Source organism: Cyrtonyx montezumae, unplaced genomic scaffold (genome assembly GCF_038088225.1).
Source record: "Cyrtonyx montezumae isolate F1298 unplaced genomic scaffold, pur_monq_1.0 scaffold_2, whole genome shotgun sequence".
Lineage (NCBI taxonomy): Eukaryota > Metazoa > Chordata > Aves > Galliformes > Odontophoridae > Cyrtonyx > Cyrtonyx montezumae.
The window spans coordinates 11,049,695-11,062,447 of record NW_027071936.1 but is presented as its reverse complement, the minus strand read 5'-3'; the positions used below and the strand labels follow the sequence as shown (position 1 = coordinate 11,062,447).

Genomic DNA, 12,753 nt, shown 5'->3' with positions numbered 1-12,753 from the left:
TGAGTGTAAAGGAGCCAGCAGCCACAAAGGTAAAGCACATTGCCAAGAATTTAACCTTAGGAGATGAAGTGCTCTTTCTAACCAGTTGCGGTTTACCTTAGATGTCACAACATAAAAGTCCAGCCTGGGTGGTTGTTTGGCAGTGGAGAAAAAGAGAAGGCCCGAGTGTGTCTTGAATCGAATGCCTGCTGTGAAATCACAACCCATCTTCAGGACGGACAAAGAGAGTTCCATGTTCACACCCCCATGCTGCAACGCTGGTGTGCAGAAGTTAAATTCAATGGGTGAGAAGCAATTTACTAACTGTAGAGTTACTGGTCCCTCTCCCTGCTGAACTAGCGGGTTTGTTTCACGGAAGTTAACAATGAAGTTCCCTGTGTGCTTGTTTACTACATGAAATGCAAACAGCCTTGAGACTGGTGCAGCTTCCAGGCACAGCTGATCTTGAGTGAGACCTGAAGTAGGAAGAGTCCCTACCTGAAGCCTCTGGGAGGTGTGAGTGTGCAGCCCCAGAAGAATCGCTCCGTTCTTTGTAGTCAGACAGAGGTGAAAATTCTGAAGTTCTAGCAGCCATCCATCTCCACGTCAGCTCAGCAGCTTGGACATCTGCACTATGGGGAGACAGAAAGACAGCAAAAAACAGATCTTGGGCAGCACGTGGAAGACCAGGAGGCTGGGGACTTGCCCTCCTTAGGAAGGGAGCAGCAACAGCTCCTGGCTGCCGCTCAGCCCTGAACTAAGAGGCAGGCTTTGTTCCTGGGAGGCAGCTTCTTGAAACACCAGCCTTCATGACTGGCACATGCAGTCTCCGGTTTGGGAAACATACCCACGTGAAGAGGTAGAGCACCTCTGCAAGGCTGCTACCCCCAGCACTGACCTGTTCTGTCACAGAACGTTGCAGCCCCGTCTTCTCGGGAGACTTCAGAACACAATGCTCCATCTGGCCACAGGATCTCTGTTGGCAGTTGGATTTCTTGATTCCAGACTTAGCCATGCTTCCAAAACCATCCTGTAGGAGCCCACTCCAAAGCGAAATGTCTGCTGTTATTTTCTCCCGTTCTCTTTCACGAGAGCTCTCTGCCTCCTGACTCCTCAGCGCGGCTGGATCGGGAAATCAGCTGCTCTCTTTCCATGCGACATCTCCGCGTGCTCTCTGCACAGCTCAGCTCTGGCCGGGCTCACGGTGCAGACTAAAAGTGTTTATGATAAGGGCAGTTCAGGATCACCTGGCTTATTACAGACTTTGATATACCAGTCTCTCTATAACAGAGAGGCTCCCTCTCTGTTGCAGCAGCCCCTTCAACTCTTGCATTGTGAACTGCAGAGAGCCTTTATGTCCGCCAAGCCACGATGCTCGCAGAGGAGCTCTGTGATATTAGAACATTTGATGAATGAGAGCCTTTGTGTTTACTTCGCCCCTCCCAGTCTCTGCTGTGGCAGAGCACTATCACCCGAGCATCTGCATTTTGCGTTTCTTTTGGCAGAAATGGCTGAACAACTGCCCGAGATGGGGAAAGTTACGCAGAAAGGCGCCTGTCTTGCTGAAATCCAGCACTAACGGGCAGCATCCAGTTGGTGCTGCTGGTTGTGGTCACTCAGCTGAGTCAGTTTCTGGCTTTTTTTCCTCTTTCTTCCCCGTTATTAAATCACGAGACAGTGGAAACTGCCTAGAGAACTGCTTTCCAAATCTGCCTGTGCCAAAGGTAATGAAAACTAAGGTGGGAGTGTCTGAAATAGAATAAAAAGATAAACAAATATACTTGCAAAAAGCATGCTTGCCTTAGTCACCGCCTGCGTTCTTCCCAAGTCCCTCATTCTGCTGCAGGGAGCTGCTGTGTTTCCGTCAGTGACATGATGTGTTTCCTCCGAAAGCTGCTGGGTTTAATCTCGCCATTGGATGGTGTGATTCATTTCTGCAGTCCCTGTTGCACATTTCTTAATATCAGACAGGAGCGAAATATCTTCAGGACCGGCAGTGGGAGCGGAGTTGACTGGTTTTTCAAAGGAAAAAGATGCTGGAAATATATCATGGTCTTCTTCAGCTAAGAGAGCATTGAAACCAGGGCAGGCTCTGAGCTGTGTGCAATGAACCTGTCGGGGCCAAAGTGGGCTTCCACGCCGCTGAGTGACAGCCTGCAGGGTTCAGCCACACACGAGGCGTTGTTCAGAGCACCAGGGCAGCTGCAGCAGCCTAGAGGTGGCTGCATCCACCCATAGAAGGGAGGAAAGGGCCTGGGTCTGCTGCAAGCTGCACGGTGTGAAATGTTCCCCTGCATTCAGCCTCCCCATCGCAGACCTGATGTTTGTATTCAGGAATTCTGGATTTCTACCTCTTGGTTATCTACAGCACCCTTAACATGCAAGTGTTCGTAAGCTTTCTGAGAGCCAAGAGAGTTTATTTCATAGTTTCAAGTGTTTCTGAAGTCTTTGGCTGTTCTATTTGTATCCCTATACAGTGATCGCCTATTTCTGGGTGAAGCCCTTCCCACACTTTTATTTATTTATTTATTTTCTGTTTCATCGTGGCTGAATCCTTGGTCAGGAACCCAATCCTCTTTTCACACCTCTTTCTGTCTGCCATTACTGCATTTAAAAAAAGAAAGGAAAGAAGAAGGAAGGAGGGAGGGAGGGAGGAAGGAAGGTAGAAAAGAAGAAGGACATTTGGGCTGTTGTGTTGCTAGGAAAGATGGAAGTGTTCCATATTGCAGGAAAGGGTCACAACTCTCTGGCTGCGTAAGTGTGGGAGGTGGACCAGCTCTGTTTAGCTGTGCAGCTTTTTCTAGCTGTTCTGCTCGCCGGCTTTCGGGTGTCGGAAGCCTCTGGGGTTGGATTTGCTTTGCATTAAGTGGGATTTCAGTCTACCTGCATTGCTTCATAGCCTTCCTTCACTGTGGCCTTGTGTGGTGTTGAATGAAGACTCGGTCTAGCTGAGAAGATCATCTGCGCTGAGCTATTTGTAATTAAGCTTTGCCGCAGGCAACTGATTAGTGTAAGTTACATTATGCCCCCAGAAAAAATGAAGGCACGGAGCCGAGGATGCCATCGATCCCTGTATAGCAGGATGCAGCTGAATGCCTGCAGGTTCTGCCCTTCAGAAAAACGGGACCTGAACCTCCAAGTCCGTGTAAGGGGCACGCTCACAGTGGTGCCTATCAGCCATAAACTGGTGATGCTTTCATCCGACATCCTGCACAACTGCCTCCCCATTAACTGGGGGGCACTCTGATGTCTCTTTAATAGGGGTTAGCATTATTTATAGCAATTTACAGATGTGCTGCTAAAAGACCAAACTGTAAATCACCTCAAATGCTGTTCTGTGATGAAGTGCCTCTACATTATTGAACAAATTGTACCGACGTGACTGAATGATGCACAATGGAGGAACTTGCCACACAGGTGTGATACTGAAAAAGCCGCAATCTCGTGTATTTACTTTAGATCTGTAATTACTGACGACGAGATCTTTGAGCGATGTGAGGAAATCTGGAGCAGCACCTTCTTCCTAGAAAGCCAGAGTTGGCAACAAACCACTCTAATCATTGTATTGCTCCTTCTTCTCGAACTTGCAGGTGGGTTTCTTCCTTCAGCGCAGGGTACCAAAGGACTTCTTTCTTTCTTTTTGGGTAAACAGCCTGGAACACTACAAGAGAGACTTTGGGGCCCTGGAGCGTATCCAGAGGAGGGCAACAGAGCTGTGAAGGATATGGAGAACAAGTCTTATGGGGAACGGCTGAGGGAGCTGGGATTGTTCTGTCTGGAGAAGAGGAGGCTCAGGGGAGACTTTTTCTCTCTCTGTAACTGCTTGAATGGAGGTTTGTGGTGAGGTGGGGGTCGGCCTCTTCTCCCAGGCAGCAGCGATAGAACGAGAGATAACGGCTTTAAGCTGCACCAGGGGAGGTTCAGGTTGGATATTAGGAATAATTTCTTCTTAGAAAGAGTGGTGAGGCACTGAAATGGGTTGTCCGGGGAGGTGGTGGAGTCACCGTCCTTGGAGGTGATCAAGAAACATGTGGATGTGGCGTGAGGGACGTGGTGTAGTGGGCACGATGGGGATGGGTTGGTGGTTGGACTAGGTAATCTTAGTGGTCTTTTCCAACATTTATGATTCTATTTACAGTTTAGGGACCACCACACACAAAGCACAGACCCGGTGCCTTTTCCTCTGGTCAGGCTTCTCCCAGCAAGGCCCAGCACCAGCTGGCACCAGCAGCTAGGTCTTGTGGGCAAAGGGAGGGCACAGGGGGACTGCGTGGAGAGTGAAGAAGGGAGAAGAGAGGCTGGGAAGGGAATGGAGTAGTCAGTGCTGGTTCTTTCTGCTCAGGACCTTGAGGTAGGCGCTCGAGTCATACTGGGGGCTGTGGCCATGCATCTCTGTAGCTCTCCAGCATGCTTTTGAAATACAGCCCTTTTCCAACTAACCAGTGGAGTAGAGTGGGAAAGGGCTTAAACAGGAGCACATCCCCACAGATCTCGTGCAGCAAAGCAGCTGACAGAGGGACAGACTCCATGTGCATCCCACACAAGGGATAAGGCAGAAAATCACATGCACGCCTGCCCCGGGCAAGAGGTTTTATTAATGCTCCATCCCCGGGAAGAGCATCAGTCAGACTTTGTGCCTGATTTGACACCACAGAATCCAGCTAAAAGCCGTGAGCCCACGGCTGCTCAGACTTCCTGCTCCACCAGCGTGAGCTGGGTGTGCTGTGGCCCGGAGAACTCCCCTTCTTAGGGGCAGCTTGGGGTGAGGCAGTGCGTGCTGGGCGCATCCCACTACCCGTGTCCTTTGGGGGAAGGTTCAAGCACATCACGAGCTCAGCTTTCTGCGGCTGCAGCTTCTCTCCCGTTCCTCATCCAACCCCCAACAGCAGCAATTCCTCTGCTGGAAGGTGGCCAGCAGTGTGGGCCAGCATCCTGGCTGCTCTGGGCACATCAAGTAACACTCTGGTACCACCTCTGAGAGTTCTTGGTACAGGGTGTCAGAGTCACAGGCCCTCCTCTCCAACACATCTGTCCCTTTCCTGTGCACTGCCCCTGCTCTTGGAGCCTGCAACTTGAGGACCCGCTGCACCACGCAGTGGGAGGAGGGCGGGCACGTTTTCTTTCCCATAACCTCGTAATGAATGTGTTTTGCAAAAATAAAGGAAGAAATAAAGGAGCGAAGGAAAATGTCAGACACGTAAATATGCCACAACGAGCCGAGTCTTTGCATCAAAGCACTCGAGACTAGACATCTCTGAAGCAGGGAGGCAGAGATCAGGATTTACACCTCCATCAGCGCAGCTCAGCCTCCAGCTGTTGAACTGAAGTGAACGCAGAGCTGCGTGTTACGTGAGAACACCTTAACAGCTGTCTCCGGGGGAAAACCCCATCCCACGTCCCACTCCGCGGGGCGGCGGAGGGGGCCGAGCCGGGTGCCCCCGCCCCACGGCCGCACGCTGGGACCGGCTCCCGGTGGCCGCGGGTGTCTCCCCCGCCGCCTCCCCGTTAATGACGCCCGCCCCCGGCGTTCTCATTACCTCGTACGGCTCCAGCGCTGGGAGGGGTGAGGGGGGGAGATCACTGCCGTGCCCTCCAGTACCGGAGCGGGGTCGCCGCTCCCCGGCCGGAGGAGTCCCCGCTCCGCGAGGGGCGCTACCGCGGGGGTGGGGTGGGGGAAGACGGGGGGGATGATGGAGGGGGGCCGGCTGCTGCCGCTCCCCCAGGTTGTCCGCGGCTCTGCTCCTCCAAACTCATCTAAATTACATCAATAACAGAGCGCACTCTTTAATGAGCTCTCGACTTTAAAGACTTGAAGGATATTAACAAGCCGCTTGACAAATGGTGCTTAGAAGCACATTAAAGACGCTGCTAATGGAGCGCATAATGACGGCTAATTTTCGATCAGATATAAATTAGAGCCCCAACAGTTATTTGCCTTAAGGACTTTATGTAAATGATCCCTCCCTGCACAAACGGGGAGGCGAGGCGAGGCGCTGCCGCACGTCGAAGCCGCCGGACGGGGCGTGCAAACTGCGCGTGCCCCGCGCTCCGCTCCCGCTCCCGTCCCGAGTGCGCCCGGCGGCATCGCGGGGCTGCGGGACGAGGAGGAGGAGGAGGAGGAGGAGGAGTGCAGCAGCCGGGCCGGGCACAGCTGCGAGCCGGGCGCGGCGGGATGGGGCAGCGCAGCCCCGGGAGCGATTTTCCGCAGCGCACCGCTTTCCGCCGGGAGCTGGGCTTGAGTTGGGGATGGGCTCCTTCTTTTCTTTCTTTCTTTCTTATTTTTTGAGGAGGGGGGGGTTGTTGGGGTTTTTTTGGTTTTGTTTTTTTTTGGCAACAAGTGACAGCGGGGCCGGGCTCCGCCTCATACCCGCCGCGAAGGGGGCCCCGGCCGCAGCCACACACGGGGGTTCCTCGGGGATCCCCCCTCCCCGCCCCGGCCCGGCCTCCCGAGCAGCGTTACCTGTGCAGGGCGCGCCGAGACAGGGCCGAGTCCCTCCTGCGCTGCACTGCGAGCACCGCGGGGGGGGTCACCTGGCAGAACAACAGCGACAACAAAGAGGGGACGTCGTGCCTCCACCCCGACCCCCGCACCCGCCGGGGCGGGGATGTAAGGGAGAAAAAGCTTCGCACACACGCACAGCTCCGTCCCACGGCCCCGCTCCCCGGCCTCCCCCGCACCGCCCCGCGCCGCGCTCAGCCCCGACGGGGCCGTACTCACCCGGGCGGCCCCGGGGCCGCTCCTCTGCCTCCTCCCGCCGCGCCGCGCCGCGCTCCATCGATTTGTTCCTGGGAAAACGCGGCGCGTTCTTATAGCAGCTCCGAGCAATTAATATTGCATTAACCCTATTAAAAAAAAAAAAAAAAACCCGAGCCCCGCCATCCCGCACCCTATCGCAGCCATCGATATCGACGGCGGTGTCACCGGAGCCTCGAGAGGAGCGTGGGGTGCGCGCGGTGCGGGACAGCGAGCGAGGGATGGGGGGTTGTGGGGGGGGGGAGGAAGAGGGAAGCTATTTAATTTTGAATCTGTGGTTTTCTAATTCGAGATTAAAAGCAGTCACGTCTTTGAAGGCAGACGCTCGGTGCGAGAGTACAGTTAAAATATTCCGCGCCGCCGTCCCCAGCTTGAGCCCCGCTACTCCCCGGTGTCATTAATGTTTAATCACCATCCCGGGCTGGGGCGAGCGGAGCGGGGAGGCTGCCCGCCTCCGCTCGGCGGATAAAGGCGGAGGAGCGCGGTTCTCTCCCTCCCCGCGCACGCAGAGGCCCCGCCAGGGGCAGCCCCCACCGCCACCTAAGCTGCGCCAGGAGGAAGCGGGGGCTGAGGGGGGGAGGCCCCGGAGAGAGCCGGTGGAGGCCGGGAGGGGTGGGGGGGCAGGGGCTCGTCAGGGCATTGTTTCCCAAAACAAAGCGCCCGCAGCCCCCAGCCCCGCTGCCCTCCCCTCCTCCACCTGCACGGGACGGAGCCCCGCGGCCCGGTTTTCACGTGGGAGAGCGCAGAGCTCATCCCAGGACGGCGGAAGGTAACAGGCAAACCCACCGCGGCCGCTCACCGAGCAGTTCCCCGCAAGCGCACCGCAGCCTGACCGTGTTTCCCTTGTCTCCGAGTCGGGGAGCGGGCGCTGCGGGAGCCGTGCCCGCAGCCGGGCTGTCACGCAGGGACGCGCTGCGCGGAGTTAATTTCAATTCCCGAGGAGGATTTCGCACTCCCGCTCGCTCTGACCCACAGTAATTAGCTGAGATAACTAATGATTACTTACTTATTCCTTGTAATTATCTGGATTTAATAATTCGCTGTGTAATTTATTAATTCGCCTCTAATAGCCTTTAAGTGAATGGCTCATTTAGGAGGGCGAGGCGGAAATTCGGGGGCCGCGCGTTCCGAGCGGTGCGGACGCTTTGCCAACGATTTCGGGGGCAATTTGGGGACTACGTGGGGCTTTCTCCCCTTTCCTCCCCCCGCCACACAGCCCGGGCCCTCCGGGGCCGTCGTCCGGCGGGGACAGCCCCGGGGCCCTCCGCTTTCGCCCCCCCGACCCCGGGAATCCTCGGGGCGGGCGGGCGCTGAGGGGAGCGGGGCGGGGCGGGGGCACGAGGCCCCACGGCGGTGCCCGTGGCCGTGCAGCCGGAGCCGGCGGGGAGCGGAGAGATGAATATTTCATGGCGGTTTGTGCCTGATCTCCCGGCTCTTATGAGCACCGCGGGGCGAAAGCACTTTGTTTCTTTATTTTTTTTAATTTTTATTTTTTGCTTTCTTTTCCTCTTTTTTTTTTTTTTTTTTTTTTGCTTCTTTAAATTTATTATTATTTTAAGCCGCCAGAAAGCGCTCCCGAGCCCCCACCCTCCACGAGCCCCCGCGGTGCGGAGATGTCCGCGGTGCACCTGCTGGGCCGAGCCGGGGATGCGAAAAGGAGCCGAGCAGAGCCCGCGCCGCGCCAAGGAACGAACGCGACCATCTTTTTTTTGGTTGTTTTTTTTTTTTAATGAAAGACGATCCAACACCATTGAAAAATAACTCGGTACATTACTAGAAGAAATCAATCTCCTATTAACAAAATAAATAAATAAATAAATAAATAAGACAGCCAACGAAAGCGGGGCGTGTACGCAACGCGGGGTTCCGAGCAGCCCCGCTCCGAGAGCGGCACAGCGCAGCCCCGCGCTCCACGGGCGCTTCCCGCGGGCGGTGCGGGGACGGGGCCGGGCCGAGCGGGCGCTGCTCGCTGCCCTCCGTGCAAACGGAACCGCGGTTTTGCTACAAAGAGACCTCCGTGAAAAAAAAAAGAGAAAAAAAAAAGAAAGGGGGGGGGCTTTCCTCCGTGTGAAAGTATTGGGGTAAATAAATAAATACCGAACCGACCGGCGGAGCAAAGAAATAGGGAAATCGATGCGTGGAGAGCTGGGGGAGCGAGCTGGGCACCGCCGCGATGCGATGCGATGCGATGCGGGGCGCGGAGCGGGGACCCGCGGGGACCCGGACGGGGATGAGCCCGCGCGGCGCTGCGGGGACCGCCGCCCGCGGAGAACCAAAGCGAAATCACGGGTGGGAATTTACAGAGGGGCGGGCAGGGAAGAGGAAAGCTCACGTTCATCGATGCTACCAACACAAAATGTTTGATTCTCACTAAGCAATTTTTTTTTTTTTTTTTTACCGTTCTCGAGACTTAGATGGAGGAGGTGTAATTAATCGGAACGAAGTTGCCAGCGAGAGAAATCAATAATTTACAGGGGGCTGTCGGGCGGCAATCTACCGGCGGCTCCGAGGAGCGGCGGAGCGGCTCATCCCTCAGCGTCGCAACTTCGGGGAGGGAGGGAGCAGGAACCACAGTAAAAATATATATATATATATTTATAATTCGCAGTGTAAATGCAGAAAAGCCTGCCTTTGTGTTTTTGTTTTTGTTTTTTTTTTTCTTTTTGCTTTTTTTTCCCGTTTTTGTTTTTTTCTTCTTTTTTTCATCGTTATTCTTATCGGAATGAAAATACTTTTAGAGACGTCTCTCGCGGCTCCCGCCGGCAGTCCCCGTCCCGAGGCCCCGGGCGCGGCGGGGCGAGCCCGCGGTACCTCCGGCTGCGGCCCGGCGGCCGCCTCCCCCTCTCCTCCTCTCCTGGTCCCGCGGAGCCGCAGCGCCGGGCAGCGCTCAGATGCCCGCGGAGTATTTCATGCGCTTCTGCTTCTGGCGCTGGTTGCAGAACCAGACGCGCACCACGTTCTTCTTGAGGTCGAGCTTCTCGGCGATGGCGGCGATCTTCTCGGAGGACGGCCGCGGCTGCAGCGCGAAGTAGGCTTCCAGCGAGCGCTTCTCGGGGGCAGCGATGGAGGTCCGCTTGCGCTTCTTCTCGGCTCCGCTGAAGAGCTCGGGCTTGGCCAGCTTCTCGCGGTGCGACTTCTCGGCCTCCTCCAGCCAGGCCTGCAGGATGGGCTTGAGGGCGATCATGTTGTTGTGCGACAGCGTCAGCGACTCGAAGCGGCAGATGGTGCTCTGGCTGAGCGAGCCCACGCCCGGGATCTTCAGGTTGGCCAGCGCCGAGCCCACGTCGGCCTGGGTCACCCCCAGCTTGATGCGGCGCTGCTTGAAGCGCTCGGCGAACGCCTCCAGGTCGCGCGGGTCGGCGTCCACGTCGCTCACGCAGCCCATGTGGGCCGGCAGCCCGTGAGCGTGGGCCATGCCCAGCGCCGCGGGATGCATGGGGGCCATCCCCGCCATGTGCGGAGCGTGGCCCGGCGCCGAGGAGACGACGGCGCCGTCGGGGGCCGCCATGGCTCCCAGCGCCAGCCCCGGCGTCAGGTGCTCCAAGAGTTCCCCCTCCAGCGCCTGGTGCGGCTGCGGGTGGTGGTGGTGGTGGTGGTGATGGTGGTGGTGGTGGGCGCCCGCCAGCGCGGACGGGTGCGAGATGGGCACCGACGAGGAGGAGGCGGCCGACGTGCAGGGGATGGCGTTCATGGTGTGGTACGTGGCGTCCGGCTTGAAGGGGCTGTGGTGCGGCGGGTGCGGGTGGTGGCTCTTGCCGGGGGAGACGATGTCCACGGCTGCCAGGGCTTCGGCGCGGGCCAGCAGGCTCTCGTCCAGACCGCCGAATATATTGCTCTGCAATTGCAAATAGAAGGCGCACATAACGCTCAGCGGGGAATTCGCCTCCCCGCGCGCTCCGCCGCGCCGCTACGACCTTCCCCGCATGTTAAGAGAGAAATCCCGGCGAAAAAAAAAAAAAAAAAACGGAGAGAGGGAGAGAGAGAGAGAGAAGAAAAAAAAAAGAAGAAGGAGGGAGAGGAACGCGAAGAGTGCACGCGCGGCCGCGCGGCAGCGCCCGGCCACGCCGCACCCGGGTCATCAAAATTCATACGGGCGGCGGGAGCCGCGCACGCACCGCTCGGGCCGGGCGATTCGCTGCGCGGCCATGAAAAAATCATCAGCGGGCGCGGGACCGCCGGGGGTTCCCTTAAAGCGGGCGGCGGGCACCTACCGGAGGGGCGGGCAGACAGCCCCGCCGCATCGCCTCCGCGCCGCCGCCGCCGCCGCCGCCGGAGCCCGAGCCCGAGCCTCCGCCGCCGGAGCCGGAGCCGCGTCCGGCGGAGCCGCCGGTGCCGGTGCTGCCGGGGGAGCTGGCGGCGGGGGCGGCGGCCGAGGGGCAGGGCGACGCGCTGTGCAGGGCCGAGTACTTGGTTTCGTGGAGGCCGCCGCCGCCGCCGCCGCCGCCGCCTCCGCCGTGAGGGAGGCCGAAGGGCTGCTTGCTGCTCAGGGACATCATCGTGCCGCCCGCGGGAGGAAGGCGGCGGCGCGGGGCCGGGGGGCCCGGACCCCCCGGAAAAGCCGCGGGAGCCCCCCCGCCTTCCCGGCCCCCCCTCCTCCGGCGGAAGGAAAAAGGCAAAAAGCCGCACTCGGCCCCCGGCCTCCCTCCCGAGCCCCGCCGGGCAGCGCGCGGCCGGGAGAGGCGGCTCCGGGAAGCCGGCGGCGCGCGGGGGTTGCGCGGGGGTTGCGCGGGTGCCTCCCGCCCTCCGCCCGTCCGCTCGCCGCCGTCCGCCGCCGTCTCCTCTCCGGCGCCGGCCCTCGCCGCTCGCCGAGTGCCCTCCCCGCCGCCGCGCCGCTGGGTTTTACTCTCTCCCCTCCGTCCCTCCCCTCCCGCTTGTCACTACGGCCCGGCTCCGCCAAGGGCCCTACGCGCCCGCCCGCTCGCCCCGGCCCCCTCCTCCGCCGCTCCCCGCCCGCCCCCCGCAGCCCCCGCGCACACCCCCGCGCCGCACCCCGCCGCCTCCCTGCGAGGGGAGGGAAGGGAAAAAAAAAAAAAAAACGAAAAAGGAGAGGGAAAAGAGAGAGAGAAAAAAAGAAATACTGAAAAAAGGAAAGAAAAAAAGAAAAGAAAAGCGCTCCCCCCCTTCCTCGCCCCAAATCCAACCCCCATTAAAAAAAGAAAGAAAAAAAAAGAAAGAAAGAAAAAGGAAAAAAAAAAAAAAAGATAACGGAAGGAAAAAGTGCCGTCCGGGGTCCAAGCGAGCCCGCGACCGGGAGCGCTCTTCTCACGAGGGCGCGGGGCAATGCGCGGAGTGGCGACCGGGTCTGCCCGGGGCCGCTGGGGTGGGGTCCCGCCGGGCTCAGCCCCGCAGCTCCGCGCCCGAAGGGGAAAGGGAAAGGGAAAGGGGGAGGGAAAGGAGCGAGGTGGACCACGCTGGTTGGGGCGTCCGGGTCCGCTTTTACTTTGCAACGGGAAGGTTAACATAAGTGCTTAGGTGTTTAATTTCTCACCTAAACAGCAGACTTGGTAATTTTAAGGGAAATAGGAAAAAAAAAAAATTGCATTGTATCAGCTCTCACTGTCGCCGGCTCGGAGAAATGAAATAAATCAAAGTTAAAAGCTTGAGTATCATTTAATTATGGTGCGAATAGCGCTTGGAAAGAAGTAGAACAACATCTCTAAACAAATTACGGCCGGGCCAGGAAGGAATTATTAGATTGAAATTTCATTTAGGCTCGGGAGACACCGCGCTTCAATATGTAATCTGTTATGCCTCATCTGATTTGTATGCTTAATTCAGCTTGACGAATTTATTAGTTTTCATAATAGTAAAAAAATCGAGCAGCACTATGGGCTAATGCATTGTGTGTACTATAAATTGTGTGTCACCGTTGAAAGGCTGAAGTCTATAGAAATCTTTTATTAATGACAACACAGGAAAGAGGATTTTCTTGGGAGCCTTCGAGGAGCTCACGCCGCAGCCCCGCGTCTCAGCAGGCCATTAACGCGCCGCCATGCTAATTAGGCGACTTCGTGAGTGAT

At 57.5% G+C, this 12,753-nt stretch overlaps 2 protein-coding genes across 2 annotated transcripts in view; one reads left to right on the top strand and one right to left on the bottom strand.

Moving 5' to 3' along the window:
* TTC29 (tetratricopeptide repeat domain 29) overlaps positions 1-6,218 on the top strand; it is a 245,828-nt gene extending 239,610 nt beyond the window's left edge. The window contains exon 16 of the mRNA XM_065736041.1: positions 5,960-6,218. Within this exon, the coding sequence (XP_065592113.1) occupies positions 5,960-6,218 (259 nt within the window). The remainder of the gene's footprint in view (positions 1-5,959) is intronic.
* A 3,327-nt stretch (positions 6,219-9,545) lies between these two features.
* On the bottom strand, positions 9,546-11,229 carry POU4F2 (POU class 4 homeobox 2). Its single transcript, XM_065736056.1, has 2 exons — positions 10,945-11,229; positions 9,546-10,568 (listed from the first exon to the last, which is right to left on the bottom strand). Exons 1-2 carry the CDS (start codon positions 11,227-11,229, stop codon positions 9,621-9,623), a joined length of 1,233 nt encoding a protein of 410 aa, XP_065592128.1. The 3' UTR covers positions 9,546-9,620.
* Positions 11,230-12,753: the final 1,524 nt, after the last annotated feature.

What these genes read in the sequence shown, in the direction of transcription:
- POU4F2 (XM_065736056.1), bottom strand. Translation starts at nt 11,229, where the DNA reads ATGATGTCCCTGAGCAGCAAGCAGCCCTTCGGCCTCCCTCACGGCGGA. An exon ending in GCTGTCTGCCCGCCCCTCCG is followed by an intron (nt 10,569 to 10,944) that starts GTAGGTGCCCGC and finishes TTGCAATTGCAG; the next exon opens with AGCAATATATTCGGCGGTCT.